A 16250-nucleotide genomic window follows, 5' to 3' on the forward strand; every position below is an offset into this window, starting at 1 on the left:
TAGAGCTAATCCATAAAGTGCTGAAACGCGTTTTTCAGAGAAGCTAAGTGTGTTTAGTTTGAAGGAATTAAAAAATTGCCATCATAAAAAATAAAACTATAATTTCTATAATTTCAATGATTTTAGCTCAATTTTGTTTATAAGGTCTTACACTCATGTAAGAAAAATTCGGCGTGGATTTATACAAGTGATTCAAAAATTTGTGTCATAATTTTAATCACGAATACTCCTCCACAAATGAGCATAGGTAGCACAGTATTTATTAATTCAATTCATCAAGCACTAGAAAAATTACAGCTTTTATAATCATCAAGAAATAAACAAATATTCCTTTGGATTTAATGAAATTTACATTAAATATGACAGCATTGACAGCGATGTCATTCGTAGTGGATTGTTTCCAAGGTACGCTCAAAATTTATAAATTCTGATTTTGCAGCGCGGTGTAGAATTTAGTTTAAACTCAAATAACTCGAAAACGGTACATTTTGGCGATATGAAACTACCTTTTTTTATAAAAAAAAATGATTGGGCTGTATCAAAAACAGAAATTAATAAGCCGAAAAAAAGTTATGATCCCAAAACTGGGAGGACCCATTGCTACCGGAAATGTATAGCTTCTACAAGACTTCCGTTTACACCAAATCAAAGAATGTGTTTTTTGCAAAATTTAATAATAATCGGATAAACGGTAACAAAAATATTTCCAGAAAATAATTTTTTCATAGCGATTTTTGGAAAGTTGTAATTTTTCTATTTTTTGAGGTGGGTCAACAAAAACTGTACTTTCTATTCTCCATTGTAGAGGGGTATTCGTAATTAAAATTATGTCCACATTTTTTAATCAACCGATATAAAATATCGTTTTTACTTAATTTAATTTACTTTAATTATTTTTTTTTAATTATTAGTGGGCATAAATAATGGAAAAATCTAAATATAAGTATAAATTTGGTGCACAGAAACGAAAAGAAAAACAAAAATTAAAATTACAAGCAGCCTCTGAAGACGTTCATATAAAAACTTTATTTTCGTTTATTTAACCATCATGATTTCAACTGACGTCACAATCTCAATAGAGGAAACAAACTCCTTCAAAAAAAATTACTACATTAAATGACAAGTAGTTTTTATACATATTTTTTCTAATTTGCGTTTATAATACGTTTATGGCTATCTTAAGCACACTGTGCTTTAATGAATTTAGGGTTATTTAGTTTTTGGATGCCGCTTTTGACTTGTCAGGTAACAAATTTTGCGTTGTTGCTTCGACAATTTCGGGAATTTCGGGCAGAGTGCAAACTAAATTCTGTTTCTCATATTGTATTTAATATTATTATGTTGTAACATTAATAACTAATAATTTGTAAATTTTATTTTTAATGACAGACGGCAGAAATGACTCAAAAAACAGGTGGGCGCCGAGTATTACCAACCGATACCAATGAACAAAAACACGATTAGCCCGTCACACCAAACTTTTATATTAATAGCACAACGCGTTTCAACCACAAAGTGGTCATCCTCAGGTGAGAATAAAACTTTAAAAGTTTTGTGGTTGAAACGCGTTGTGCTATTAAAATAAAAGTTTGGTGTGACGGGCTAATCGTGTTTTTGTTCATCGTTTCCATACCAAGAAGATCCAAGAAGAAGAACCGATACCAACTAACACAAAATTCTCTAGGCGACAAAAATAAATATTTTTTTAATTAAAATAAGAAAAAAGGGGCGCAAATTAGAAAAAATAGCATAAAATACTCGTTTTATAATGGCATTGGCGCACTCAACCCTTATGAAACTTGTTCTTTAATATACTATTTATTGTACTGTATATTGGGCCCCCATTTCAACTTAGCACTCCATATAAAAACTTGCGAGTCCGCACCTGACAGTGGGGGCCGTTGCCCCTACTGGGATCATCAAAATAATTTTTTTAGGAAGTTCCTTTTTTCAACAGCCGATTTGTTGAACTTCCAATGGGAAAAGACTGTTTACAAAATATTTTATAATGTAGAATGACACTGAATGCCTTACGTTCGGCAAATTAGCGCTCAGATTCAAGACGTTTTATTGAAACGATAATTCGAGGAACGAATTTATTGTATAAACAAAACAAATAAAACGCTTTTATTTCTTAGTTAGTAAGTCCTATATTTGAAAACTTAGAATTTGTGGATTAGTTTACCATGTATAACAGTATCGTTCTGGTTTTTGCCTTTGCTACTTGAAAAATCTACTCCTTTAATAAGAGTTATTTGTTTCGTTGGTGGGTCCGTGTGTTTATGTTTGGTGATATTTTTAAAATGGATATAAGACATTTTTTTAAACGTAAGCTAGACTTTCTATAGAAAGTGATAGCGTTTATAACTTTTCCACCAACCACATGTACTATCGAAAGTGTGTTTTTGTTTTTTGCCCCCCCTGAGAAAAATTTCTGCGGGCGCCCATGCCCACAACATTCCCTTTGGCTTAGAAATCATACTTGAGATAGTTTTATCAACGTCTCAAATCGATATTGTGCATCATGACCAAAAAATTGAATACAAAATAATGCGAGAAATATTAACTACTGATGAGAATTTAGACAATGTGAAATTATCGAATTGGAATTGTGCAATAAGCAACCGGAACCGATTACCGCTTAATCCGGAATTATATACAAATATTTCATTTTTTCTGAACTCTAGCTCAAAAAAGTTGTAGTTTTTATACAACGTACATATATGTTGATAATTTTTAGTATTTATGGCTGTATATTTTTTAGACAGCTATTATTTCATTATTTCATTATAACCGATGATAAGAAAGAAATTCATTTTTTGATGTAGTCATTTTAGTCGACGTAGTCTTACCATGTCACTTAAATGATTCTCCTTTATGTAATAGGAATGCAGTCCTTTATCGGCTTCTTCATTATGCCTCTTAATTTTCTCTACATTAGACTGCCACGCTAATTTCCTCGATGTGTCAAGATATCCGTAATAGGTTTTATTGTATGCTTGCTAAAAAATTGTGTTTACACAGGAATTTAGTCAAGTTTTTTTACCTTAAACTTTTCCCACTTTTCATCTAAATCAGTGATATTTTCTTGAAGTCGTCCCAGTTTCACTAGAACTGTGGCGAATACAATAGTTTGGATGGTTTTCATGTTTGCAATGATGTGTCATATTTTTTTTAATAAATTAGCTGAGTCTCAATCGTTTGCAAAAATTTTGCTTATAGCGCGATTTTTGAATAGATGGGAGCGTTCCAATCCCACTTAAGTATGTTGCGTGCGCAAAGTCGACTTTGTCCATGACATTGTTATGAGGGAAACTCAGTCTCGAGTTCGATTTGAATAAACTTCGGCTGATGTTTGGCTGTCGGTCTTTAAAACAGTACGTCGGCAGATAAGAAGAGATATGACATCGAGCGACACAACCTAACTGATACAAACAAATCTGTGCATTGAATTGTGAAAAATGGCTGAATCTGGTATTGATTTAGGCTACGATCTGTCGGCTCTCTTGTCCGACGATTTCGATATAGAAAGTGCGATTGATTTTGATGATCTCTTGGGTACCCCGAAAAATCAAGAGTTTTACGAACTAACTTCTAAAACAATGCCTATAAACGAAAGGTGAGCCAAAGAATAATTATCCAGAGCCTAACTCACGTGAGCCGCTGATTTAATTGTTTAATAAATAGTTGATGTCATTGAGGCAAGAGTAACAATTTCGAAAATTGGCCGGTGATTGTACCAACACAAATCAGAATGGATAAGGGCTAAACACAATCATGTCGAAGAATTTTACGCTTGCTATTAATAAACCAAATACTATACTAATATTAAACTTTTTGAAGTATTGCCAAACATCACCTTTCTGCACTGAAGGATTTCCTCAAATTAAACAAAGCTCCAATCTTGTTTACTATGGCAAAAATTACTCATTCGCTGATACCTTCAGCCCTATCAAAGGATGTACGGTTTTGAGATATATTTTTTTTCTTATTTTCTTTCAGCTTTGCTCCCTTTAATTAGAGAAGGAATGTTAATTTTCCATGGTGCAATGCAAGATAGAACTGGTTTATTGCTGTCGTGTACCAAATTAAAATGTCAAGTTTGTTCACAAAATTCCCTCAATCAATTTCTTACATGTTTCAATTTTCAATGGACAAAAGAAAACCATCATTTTGGCACACGTGCGTCCACTTTGGCAACGGCCGAACAAATATCGCGCCAATAATTTATCAAGGGTATCGATTTATCCCCAAAACAAGCCATTTATAGACGCGAAAATCTCACCACAATTACATCAATCTTGATTCATCGGTTTCCCAAATAAAACAATGCGTTCTACGCGGTTATAAAATCCGTAACCTTTTTAACGTCTCTCCAATTACAGATAATATTATTCTCGATATCATTTCTTAGAAAGTCAACTTACTACATATCGAAATTTGTACGCATTGTTTATTGTGTTTTTATTTTTCAACACATTATAGCAAGCTGGCTTTTGTAGTTACGGAAAGATTTTGCGACTAACCCCGCCCCCATGTGCTTCTACAGTTACACAGATGTTTACAAACGATTTCAAAATTATTTTTATTTAATATGTTGCTAAATATGAAAAAATCATATTCTGATTGCTTTTAGTAAATTAATTAGGAAGATATTGCAACGAAATTTGAGTTAAACAAAAATATATGATAACATTACTAATTAATGGATGTAGCGATAAGGAAAAGTGGTGCGTTTGGAAACTATTTTAACCTTTTCATTATTTTGGATTAGAGGGTCATGCGACGTTAACTTTAGAAGATTTAGTGTAGATTCAGACTTGCTAACTAAATTGTTTATTTATTTATTATGCCATTTGTCAATATCATTGTATTTTCGAATGTAAGTCCATTTGTATGAAAATTTTCAATTAAGCGAATCTCGGATTATTAAATTTAAATAGTAAATAGGATTGTGTGAAATGCTCTTTTCTTTGTGTGCTGATTATTAAAATGACTCATAATTTAGAGCAATTCCCCATATGTTATCATTTACATATTTAATGGGGACGTGTTACTGACGTCAACAACAAATACTATACACATTTTTTGATTGTGTTTGATGTGCATATTGACTAAGCGCCAAAAAACCAAATAGTAATTTTTGTTGATCTTTGCGTTAGCGGTGGAGTTGTTTTATTAAGAAATGACGAGCAAATAAAAATAATATACTTATTTTTAATTTGTACGGTCGGATTTCTGCAATAATTAAGAAAGTCTTAAAAAGCTGGTGTTTGTTTAAGTAATTGAAACAATTGCCTCGTATTAACTATATTGTATGTATAGTTTCCAACTTTTAATAATTAAATCAGCGTCTCGTGAGTCGTTTTTAATTCAGTGTAATTATCACATTCGGAGCCATCAAACTCGCTATCGTTTGTTCCAGTCCGCCGAATCTAAAAACCGCAACCCCATTATCCCGAACTCAGTTAAAACTCCAACTGATGCGAGACCAAGCACTGATGGAACAAGAAAGACAAGCACAAGAAAGAGCAAGACAAGCTCAAGCTCAAGCCATGCAACAAAGACCGCCAGCCTCAGCCATGAAAGTGCCATTGCACAGTTTAGCGGTAGAGGTTCCTCCCCAAGTTTTACAAGTTCAAACAAAATTAGCAAATCCTACTAGGTACCATGTGATACAGAAACAAAAGAGTCAAGTGAGGCAGTACCTCAGCGAATCATTCCAATCTCCGGGCAACGCACATTTCTTGAACAATTTGCAAAATCCGGTGCAACAGACACACAGCGCTCCCGGAATGGGGGGCGCCGTACCCGTCGGCCCATTGATACCGCAGCAATCACTTGTTCATTCGCATCCTTTCCAAGTTCCGTGCCCCAGTCCTGATGCTGTTGCTATGTCGCCAGCGCTAAGCTCAGGCGCCACTAGCACCTCGGAGGTAAGTTGCACACATGGCCTTTTCGCAGCAAATTGGGTAACCAAATTTATTTACTGGTTTACACTATTAAGCTTTGATTATACCGTTCCACAAAAAATTGTGAAAAGAAGCGACAAAATTAAGGTCAACTTTTTATTATTAACAATAATAATGATAAAAGGAAACAAGGAAAAGGAAAACATATCAAAAAAATTAATAACGTCATTTTTTATTTAAATTTAAATGTACAGCTAAATTACAGCGTAGACGTTTATATTATCATTTAAAATTTTGTTTAAAAATGATTAAAAACCCATTAAGAATTTTTTTCTTGGTCTTGTAGTGTTTTAAAAGATTTTTGGGCTCATTAGATTCTCATCGGCAATGTCTTTAGGTTCCTCAATTATAATTATTATGTATTTGGCTTTGTAGGGGGGGGTTTAGTTATCGAAATTTTTTTAAACATGTTACAGTGAAATTTCCCATAAGCGTACACCGACGGTGACATGCTTTTTGTCCGGTTAATGGAGGTGTCCGCTTAAAAGAAATAAGTGTACATGAACACAAAATAACAAAATATTAAAAAGATAATAATATAGTATTTGATACAATAATAGGACTTATCAAGTACTTTTTGACGAAAAGTAGTAGTTTGCTTCTTGAAATGAGCAAATCTAGCTTTAACAAAAAAAAATACAGTCATTTTTAACAAGAACAATCATTATTCAATTCATTAATTAATTTTCAAAGTGACATCGTTGTCAAAAAAAATATAAAATCGCCAATGTAATGAGATTTGAAAAGCAGAGAAAAATTATTTATAAGTCCAAAATCAAGAGAAAAATTAACTGTTCTTCCTACTGAATCAGAATAATAAAGTTTGCTCATTTCAGGTTAAGCAAAAAATGTTATTTCTTTGAAGTTTCAACATAAAATTAAGGATAACATTTTTTTTTCCTTGTAAACTCAATCCGGGGACATACTGCATAATATTCTTTATTGGGCAGTCTATTTCTTCGGTATTTCTTTGTTAACTTAATACAAATAGTATTTATATGTAATACATAAGAACACAAAGATGGACAGAATTTCACCACTGCTAAGGTTGAATTTTAATATATGTGATTCCCCTAATTTTCTGACGGTTAGTCATACAAGCGCATGACATGTTGTCCGCTTAAGACAAAGAACTAGAATTCAACGTTCCGAATACGCGCTATTAGTGTGACGTCAGCAAGGTACTGGTGACTGTACCTTTGAAGCTAAACAAATAAAAATTTATTTCTTGAATCCTGGACGTGTAGGGAGCTTGTTTGTAAGGAAATAGTTGCTATGAAAAATGTGTGTCGTTTCGTAATGGTTTTAACAATTGTAGTCAACATTTCTGTAATTTAATCTGTTCTAACCTCACTTTCTGTGTACGTCAAAAATATGTTTACAGCATTGCCAGAATGTTGCAAACGACAGGAGTGGATAGGTCGTATCAAAACAAAACAAAATAAAATATATTAACATTCACATAATGTGTATTTGGCTGAGAATATAAATTATTATTTGTTTACAAGTAAATATAAATATCTAGTAAAAAAAATCTAGTATCAATTTGGTACTCTAGTATCACAACTGGCAACACTGTATGTTTAGCTTCAGACAGTCGCGTCTGTGACGTCACGTCTAATAGCCCGTATTGGGTGTCCGCTTATGAGAGAGTCCGTTTAACAGAGGGACAACGCCATTTGAAATACATCGGGTCAAAACGGGGCAAACAAAAATGTCTGTTTAACCGTATAGGAGGTGTCCGTTAAGACAGATTACACTGTAATTATTTTAATAGACAACAAATTGTTGATCAGGCAACCAGTAATACAGGCCTAACTGAGAAATTATCTACGGTTGCAATCATTTTAAAATTGATAGACGACCTTCGCGTTATGTAATGAATTATGGGCTAATATTAATAGGGCCGTAGTATTAATTGTGCGGTTTGTATTATTTCGATTGATTCGATTGCGTGTCACATCGTGGGAACAATGGTAGGGGATTCCAGTGCAAATCGGATCAGGCTTTGTTTATTGAGTACATGGTCAATTATGAACGCATGTCGATTTACTTATTATTATTTGAAATAATAGCTGGTGGTGGCCATCACAACCGCAACATTGCTGCATGATTATGACATCTTAGAGCAGCAGCAGCAATTTGCGTCTGCTAAAAATGATTTCTTTTTGTTTTGACGAATTTATTTGTTGTCCCAAATTTGTGCCAGTGCGGCTCATGTTTTATTCAAAGCGTAGCGTAGCATTATATATAAAAATGTTATGTAAGAAGCGTTTAATTTTGTGGCAAGCAATTATTGAATATAAAATTGATTGTTACAAAATGGATTTTTGTCAACGAGTTGACTTTTCTCAACAAGTGTGTACATGTCAGGTTAAATTTATTCCGAACGAAGAGTTTGTTTATTGGAACTGCTAAATATTCATGAGGCGATTAGAGAAATTAGAGATTTCTTTTGAAAAAATCGACAAGGCCCAATGAGCGGGATTTTCCATGGAAGAATTTTGTAAAGTCAAGGGCAATGAAAATGATTTGAGTTTTGTGTGATTTTACATTTTGCATGCTTTCGACTGGATAGTGACCTCAAATGTGGGTAGACACACTTGTTCGTAATTTACAACAGGATTATTTACAATTTATTACACTGTAGTAAATTACAAGTAATTGATAAGTGAGGTACCATAAATGCGAATAAAATGGGAGGGGAAAATTAATTAATATCAAAATCGTTTATTATCTATCGTTTTATCTTACATTATTGTATTCCCATTTTTTTTTAATAGGAACAATTACAAAAGTGACGATAAGGTTTTACTGCCTTGCTTTTTTTCTTAGTTATTAACTGTTGTTGCTCATTATCGACATTTTTGAGCACCTAATGATCAATATTTGCACAAAATTTATGAATGTACAATATATACACATGCTTGAAACGCAAAATTTATTTTTCTAATTTTCATATGGTTCGTGTCGGTGCTATTACTATAAAGCCTTTTCCGTGAAGCTATAATAATTCTAGTGTATTATAATTACAAAACGTGTTATTAGTTTTCCGAATGGATATTTTTCAATAATAATTCGATCCGCACAATTCCTCTATATAAATCAACAGCATTGTTTGAAGAGAAGAGCGTCTGCGTCCTCTACAGCTAATTAAAGGATATAATTACGTTGCGTAACATATTTCGTAACTGCACAAATAGCAGCCACTGATAATACCACCACAAAAGAATTAAGAAGATTTTTTTAATACATAAATATGGATATTTCCTTCAAATTTTAATAGCCTAATGATTGACGTCATCACAACTCCAAGCGCCACCTCTGTAAATAAAGAATTAAATTTAAAATTCGCGAAAGCCAGTCTTCTCACGACTCCACCTTATTCAACCCACAAAATTTTCTCGTCTTACAACTTTCAACTTCTATTCCATTTGTTATTATTGTGAGTCAGAGTAAGATACAAAAAGAGATCATTATCACGACAGGTGACAACGCACGCATTGATATCGTTTCGTAATTAATATAGGTATGGGTTAAGTAGGTACTTAAGAAAATACTTAGAAAAGTCTATGTAATAAGCTTGAAACCAGGTTACTTAGCTGCTGGAAGAAAGTCAATATTTGTCGTGGGCTTAATTAATTCTTTAGTGATTGTTTAATGTTTCGTCTGGACTTTGATTTTTCTCACCGTTGGGATTTTCTTGGAGTCTGACGTTAGCAGAAAATTTTGTGACCCCTAAAACACAATCACTTTCATTTATCTACACTCGAGAATGATAATTAAGTCATTATTGGCTTAATAAGCCAAGCTTTAATGCACTTCTTTATGGAAACAGGACTGTAAAAATCGACCTTTATTCGCTATGGGAAAATATGAAATTATGTAAATAAATAAATATTAATGCGAACATTGACCTGATTTTACAAATAAAGGATGCAGTTAATCGGTTATATCGGTTAAACCAAACCGGTGGGCGAACTATCAAACTCGGGACCCTCTAAGTGGGCGTTGTATATTCTTCGAAATATCACTAGAGGTGATAGTCGAGGGTGATTTGCACTTGTCGATGACATTTTAGGTTTGCGAAACTACTTGCACCGCCTGAAGTTCACTATACACGTGGTGCGCGCGCCGATCTTACTTTAAAACTAGTGATTTAGTACCCTTTTTGCGCTTGTGTGGTGTTTATCGCATAGTACGTCACTCGCGCTTTAGCTTCAGTCGTTTCTGATCTGTCAATTGTCACCGCGCGCGTTTCAACTCATTGCTGTTTCACCACGATACTTCCAAATCGGCCACCAAACTATTGCTATGTGCTAGAGTTGTGTTAAATCCGGTTCGGTTACGTTTGGATAAATCACCTATAGCCACCGAAAATGCCGGTTTATAATATCATCACCAGGAGATGTAAGGTACTAACTTAAATCTGGAAAAGCGATTTATCAAGCAATTTAATTTTTTTATGTGATTTTTCTATTATTTGCCTTTTGTTAATTTGATTATTTGTTGCACGAACGGTCGTTTGGTGCAATTATTTGATTGGTCCTTAATACCGACCTATTATTTCCGCTAGTGGTGAAGAGTGTCTGGAAGAAAGTTAAGAGACGCCGTCCTTGTTGGCTGTAATCTACATTATCAATTAAGAATCCAACAAAGTAGCAATGAAGTGCTGGATGACGTTTAAAACAGTTTATCCACTTAAGTAACGTTTGTTTATCAGATTGTTGGTTTGTGTTTTTTTTTTCAAAAAATTTTGCTATTAGAATTTGACGAGTTGCATTATTAAATGTCGGTTTTGATATTTGCTTGTTGTCATTATGTGTTAGAATGGACGTGTTAAATTTAAACAAATAAGTGTGTAGCTTGTCTTGTTAAACCTCCAAATGCGCTAAATGAGGCGCTTGTTAGCATCGTCATGAGAAAACGTCGTCGTTTCAGTATTAAATATCTTTATTATGCCGCATTTTGATAATAATTATGTAAAGGATTTCGGTAAAAACACCACGGAAAAACGTCCTTCAGCTGTTTGTATAGCCGGAACAAAAATTTGTTTAAAATCAGCGATCCAAAAAATTCGATTGGGGTTGGAGATCGTAGCAAGTTGAAATATGGTAGCACTAACCCAAATTTGTTTTCATTGAATAAATAACGCTGAGATTGCAAAGTAGATTAAAGAAACGTTGCAAACAGACACTTGATATATAGTTTTGTCATTTAGTTTGAGCTAATTCATTTTCAATCGTTATGCAATCAAATTAAGATTTGTTGAGTCACTTCGCAAGAAATATGGTTTTAAAGTGCACAATGCTAGTCCAAGGTAAAACAAATGAACTGTAGAGCCGCAAATCCACGCTTCGTCTCACTCGCCTAGCCCGCGTGTCCGTTTTTCAGGTGCATCCCCTAATAAGAATAGCTGATTTTTTCCGCTATCTAGGTTAATGACATTTATTTTACCAAGCAAAATGTGTACTATGAATTTTAACAAGCGGCGATTTGTAGGTCAAGGACGTCGCCAATAAAATCGCAGTGGTATAATTACACACACATTCATTGAAAAATATAATTTGTGTGTGAGAATCTGATTCCCATATTTACAGGATGTTGTTAAAAATACGTTACATAACGATCATTTTAACGGATCTTTTTTATCGGATATTATTGTTTATAACGCATTGTGGTCGGCCGCTAATTATTTTTATTGGCCATAAGGCACTGATGTTAACAGTGTTTTTACAAGACATAACCCCGATTTGTTCTCAAACTTTCGAATCAACTCTTGGTCGGATATAAAATTTCCAAACTTTAGGACTTGGAACTGGTTCTAGAACTAGACTGATTTCATGTTACGAAAGTCCCCGCTTATACCCAGGTGATATTTTCAGTATTTTACTTGTTGCTGTTTTGTGTTTTTCTTAAATCACACTTTTACGCTGAATTTGACCAAGGTCAGGGTTTCTTACTTGTAGGTATTCCCTGATTGAATAATTCGAAGAACTTTGACCGGTTTTACCACCCCACATTCTGACGATCGTAGGTCCTAATTGATATGAATTATTTCGCATTGACGGAATTTTTTACTAAATGGTTTCGCATCTGGTGCACGAAAATAAAAAGACAATAAAACAAATTAAAAAAATTAAGCGACCACATAATAAGAATTTCTGACAATTTTCTTGATTAGAATAACAATTTATTGCGCTAAGCTTCTCTTTTCAAGTGTGCCAGTGATTTAGTGCCAATATATTGCATAATGCTATCAATAATAGTGTTTATTGACACTATATTCAGACGCCATTTTGCACTTACGAGATCATTAGAGCCTTTGTGTGTTTAATATATTTCTATTATCAGTTGACGAATGAAAAAATTTTCCCTGATTTCGTCATTTCAAAATACTTTCACAATTGATATATTACAATATTTTATCAGATTCGATTGCATATCAATAGTTTATTGAATGGTCCAAGTGTTGATGTGAAGCATTCCTATGTACATGTGTTTGTGAATGAAACAAAGTAGTTTTAATTGAGGATATAGTTTTAATTGCAATTCTGGTCCTTTCTAGTTTGAAAATAGCTTTCAATTGAGTTTTAAAAAATAACACAAATTTCTCAACACGCGATTCTAGTGGTGGGAAACATTGACCCATTGATTAACTCGTAGCAATTACAATTTTTTTTTCGTATGTTTTGAAATCATTTTTATTAATTATTACGGACCACAGAGTTTGATCTTCACGGTTGAATATGTCATTCCGCCTCTTAGGAAACGTTTCATGTAAATTAAGCAACGTTTAGATTTATTGTCGGTATAATTATGCCCATTGGTTTATTTTTCCTGACCTTACGTTTTTAGAGAAAATTTACATAATTCTGTTGTGATCGTCAGAAACGGAGTAGAACACACTTTATAAAAACATTTCTTAAGCGCCGTAAATTAACCGTGTCAGATCTTGTGTATTTAATGATAAAGTCTAAAGTTATATAAAAATTAATTTACAATGTTAGTGATGCAAACTCATCTGCAACTTGAATTATATGCCATAATTAAATCTGAATTGCGTTCAAACTGATTAAATTTATTTCGTAAATCGCAAACATATACAGGGTGTGATCCTGATCAGCTCGGAGTAACATCCTCTTGGCATTCCCCGCTGATGTTATATTCCGAAACAAATTTTAATTATTTCCAACATGTCCGAGAATATTTATTCAGAACCATGCTACCTCATTAAATAAATCATTACGTTGCGTTACAAACGGATTGTTACCAACTCAAGACACGTGCAAAAAGGATAAGGCATTTTGGCCCTTCTTGCGCATTTATAAGCTTAAACTTTTGACAATTTGAATTCCTCGAGACTTATTTAGTGATTAATTGCAACTTTGCGAAATTATGTAACTTGCTTTAGACAGATTCACTTGATAAATTGAAGGGATTAAATTGCAGCAGACGCGCTAATATCTCAAAAGGATATTTTCATCGATTAGAGATAATCTCATGTTAAAACCTCGCGTTTGCGTAGTTTTAAATAAGACTGTACATAATGTACTAGAACTAATCCTGATTTTTATTATCGCCAACCATTATTATTTAATATAAAAATTAATTCAGATTTTATTATGTTTTTGTAGCGTATTTTTCCGTTTAATCTTGAATAAAATAAGAAGAAATAAAAATAATTTTATCTCTTTTGGGTGATAATGTAAATAGGGCTACGATTGTTGTCTTACTTTCTATCCAAAAATAATGGGTAGGTAGTGCAAGAAGGTCAATCAGCGGCAATCCGAATTTCAACATTAATTGCAGGGAACGTTTTCAAGGTGACGAAATGAAAAATTTCACCACGTTATTATCTTTTTTTTGTGTGAATGATCGTCTCGTTAACATTTTGCCTAGTCACGGTGAGATTTTTGAGATTTGTTGAAGATGCTGGAATTGACCTTAGTTTATATGGTCACAACCTTTGTTGGATTTATTGTACATATAACTAAAATAACTTCGGGTTTGATCGAACAAGTATTTATTCTGATAAGGAAACCGTAATCATCTACTGCAATGATTCAAAGAAAATAATAAACAAATACTTTCCGTTTGGTGGCCTAACACAAATCAATTTATAGCTCGAAGAGGATTACTTAATTACTCAATTGTCGTTTTATTTTGAGCTCTGTTTAGCGGAGCTATTATCAAATGTAAGTGATAGCTGAGGGAGCTCGATGAAAAGATTCCTGTAGTTAATAAGACTATTGAAATTTATTTGGTCGGCCACACAAGAATTTAGCTGTTCTGTTATTAGATAACTGTATAAACGTATTATTAGCTCAATGAAGCGACTGCGTTATACAAATTATGGAAATAACCATCAATTACATGCTTAGAAAACTCCGACCTCGAAAACCAAAAAATGACCTTTCTTCATGTCATCAAATTTAATAGAATAATTTTAGTAGCGTGAGGGAAAATACGAGTATAATAGGGGCTTTGTTTTTCCATTTTCCAGGCTGAAGATCTTATTGACGATCTGCTCTCGTTGGAATCAAGTTCCCTCGCTTCTGATAGTTTTAAAACATCGGACAATTCGTTACCAGGAAATGATATAAATATCAAAAATGAACCTTTTGTTCTTAGCGATGCTGAACTTCATGCTCTTGCAAAAGACCGACAAAAGAAAGATAATCATAATATGAGTAAGTAAAATAAATGATTCGATTAATCGAAATATATTGTTCAGTTTTGATTGGTTTTTAGTTGAGCGTAGAAGAAGATTCAACATAAATGATCGAATAAAAGAATTAGGTACTCTCTTGCCGAAGAATAATGATCCTTACTATGAAATAGTGCGAGACGTCCGACCAAATAAAGGAACGATATTAAAATCATCAGTAGAATATATAAAATGTCTCAAAAACGAAGTACAAAGACTAAAACAATCCGAAATTAGACAAAAACAAATCGAACACATCAACAGAAGGCTGCAGCTCCGAGTCCAGGTAAATTGCACTCAGTTATCGAAAAATTGTCACTTATTAACAATAGATAACTTGTGTCAATTTCAATCAAGTATACTCGAACGTGACGCAAAATTCACATACCACTTATAATTGATAAGTTTATTGACGACAGAAGATTTTATTCAAATGTGTTACCACAGGAGCTCGAGCGTCAGATGAAATCTCACGGTTTACCCTTATCAGAGTTCAACTTCCAAGGCTACAACTCACCCTACAACTCATACCAGAAGAACCAAAACCAGCCACCTCCGAGCGTACTTCTGCCCCCCATCATGCTGTCAGACCCCAACAAGAAGGTACGTGGCTTGCACAAAAGAATACGATTGTAACGTAAACAGGGTGCGGATGTGGCCTTCCAGATGCCCGATGTGATCAACGACGCCGCCCTCAGTCTGTCGACCATGGAGGAGCTGATGGACGACGACGAGCCCGTCAATGGCGACCCTATGCTGTCCTCCCCCAACGACCTCTCGGGGGAGCAACTACTCACCTCACCCGCCCATCCCTCCCAGGACAGCCTCCTCTGCGAGCCCAGACTGCCCACACCCACCAGCCACATAGAACAAGTCGACGGCGACACCCTCGATATTGACATGATTGCATGATATTAGCGTCCGTGTGGACTGGGTTTCGACGATCACCACGAGTCCCATGGACAGTGACTGCAATATTACCATTACCATTATTATCGAACCGTTTTCGTAGAAAGCCTGCAAAGTGCGTGCTTTCTTCGGTTTACTTAAATCTTATTAGGTTTATACAGCATTTAGAGAATTCGACTAATAACATCAAGTTAGGAACTTTTGTTGTTATCTAGAGATAATTGTATTACGCCTCGAGTGCCGCCTTTTGTGCCTCAACTGTCTCCCGTACCGTAGCTCAAATTTTATAGATTGTCTGAGATTGAGATATTAAGAAATAAGCCAAATATGTGTAAATAAAAGTATTGTGATGTTTTGGGTAGGGTGTTACCATTTTTGTTGTTGTTGTTAATAACAAAATTATAGATTTTAACATTGTTTTAAAATGATTACCTAAAAATTTATCGACGATTATTATCAATTGGCGTTTCATTTTCACATCCATATCCTTGCACGACAGGACGTAATAAGATCAAATATCGACGTGTCGCTAAGTGATGAGGTCAGACTTGAGTTCCACTCCTGTTACTTTCATTTTAATAGTAAACAATGTCGCAGTTTCTTAAATAACAACACACTTTTTCATTAATATCGCTTTTATCTCATTGAGATTTTTTCTT

The 16250-nt window shown here is 34.0% G+C and overlaps 2 protein-coding genes across 4 annotated transcripts in view; one reads left to right on the top strand and one right to left on the bottom strand.

Moving 5' to 3' along the window:
• Positions 1–3599, bottom strand: part of LOC123006759 (procathepsin L) — a 5198-nt gene extending 1599 nt beyond the window's left edge. The window contains exons 1-2 of one of the 2 annotated variants that reach the window (XM_044401504.1): positions 3047–3599; positions 2853–3002 (exon numbers count right to left, since the gene is read on the bottom strand). In XM_044401504.1, the coding sequence (XP_044257439.1) occupies positions 2853–3002; positions 3047–3148 (252 nt within the window). In that variant the 5' untranslated portion in view covers positions 3149–3599. The remainder of the gene's footprint in view (positions 1–2852; positions 3003–3046) is intronic. The other variant, XM_044401502.1, reaches the window with a different exon arrangement.
• On the top strand, positions 3321–16051 carry LOC123006758 (transcription factor EC). Of its 2 annotated transcripts, none has more exons than XM_044401500.1 (6): positions 3321–3619; positions 5426–5936; positions 14479–14665; positions 14727–14968; positions 15130–15285; positions 15328–16051. In XM_044401500.1, exons 1-6 carry the CDS (start codon positions 3462–3464, stop codon positions 15592–15594), a joined length of 1521 nt encoding a protein of 506 aa, XP_044257435.1. In that variant the 5' UTR covers positions 3321–3461; the 3' UTR covers positions 15595–16051. The 2 variants fall into 2 exon arrangements, with proteins under 2 accessions (XP_044257435.1, XP_044257436.1); XM_044401501.1 differs by having other exon boundaries at positions 15349–16051.
• The last annotated feature ends 199 nt before the right edge of the window (positions 16052–16250 follow it).

Source organism: Tribolium madens, unplaced genomic scaffold, assembly GCF_015345945.1.
Source record: "Tribolium madens isolate multiple individuals breed KSU strain unplaced genomic scaffold, Tmad_KSU_1.1 Scaffold_2;HRSCAF=44;Tcas5.2_LGX, whole genome shotgun sequence".
NCBI classification, from domain to species: Eukaryota; Metazoa; Arthropoda; class Insecta; order Coleoptera; family Tenebrionidae; genus Tribolium; species Tribolium madens.

Excerpts from the sequence above, each read along its gene's own strand:
- LOC123006758 (XM_044401500.1), top strand. The coding sequence starts at position 3,462 with ATGGCTGAATCTGGTATTGATTTAGGCTACGATCTGTCGGCTCTCTTG. Across the intron at positions 5,937-14,478 it reads GCGCCACTAGCACCTCGGAG|GCTGAAGATCTTATTGACGA; the intron begins GTAAGTTGCACA and ends TCCATTTTCCAG. Across the intron at positions 14,969-15,129 it reads GGCTGCAGCTCCGAGTCCAG|GAGCTCGAGCGTCAGATGAA; the intron begins GTAAATTGCACT and ends GTGTTACCACAG.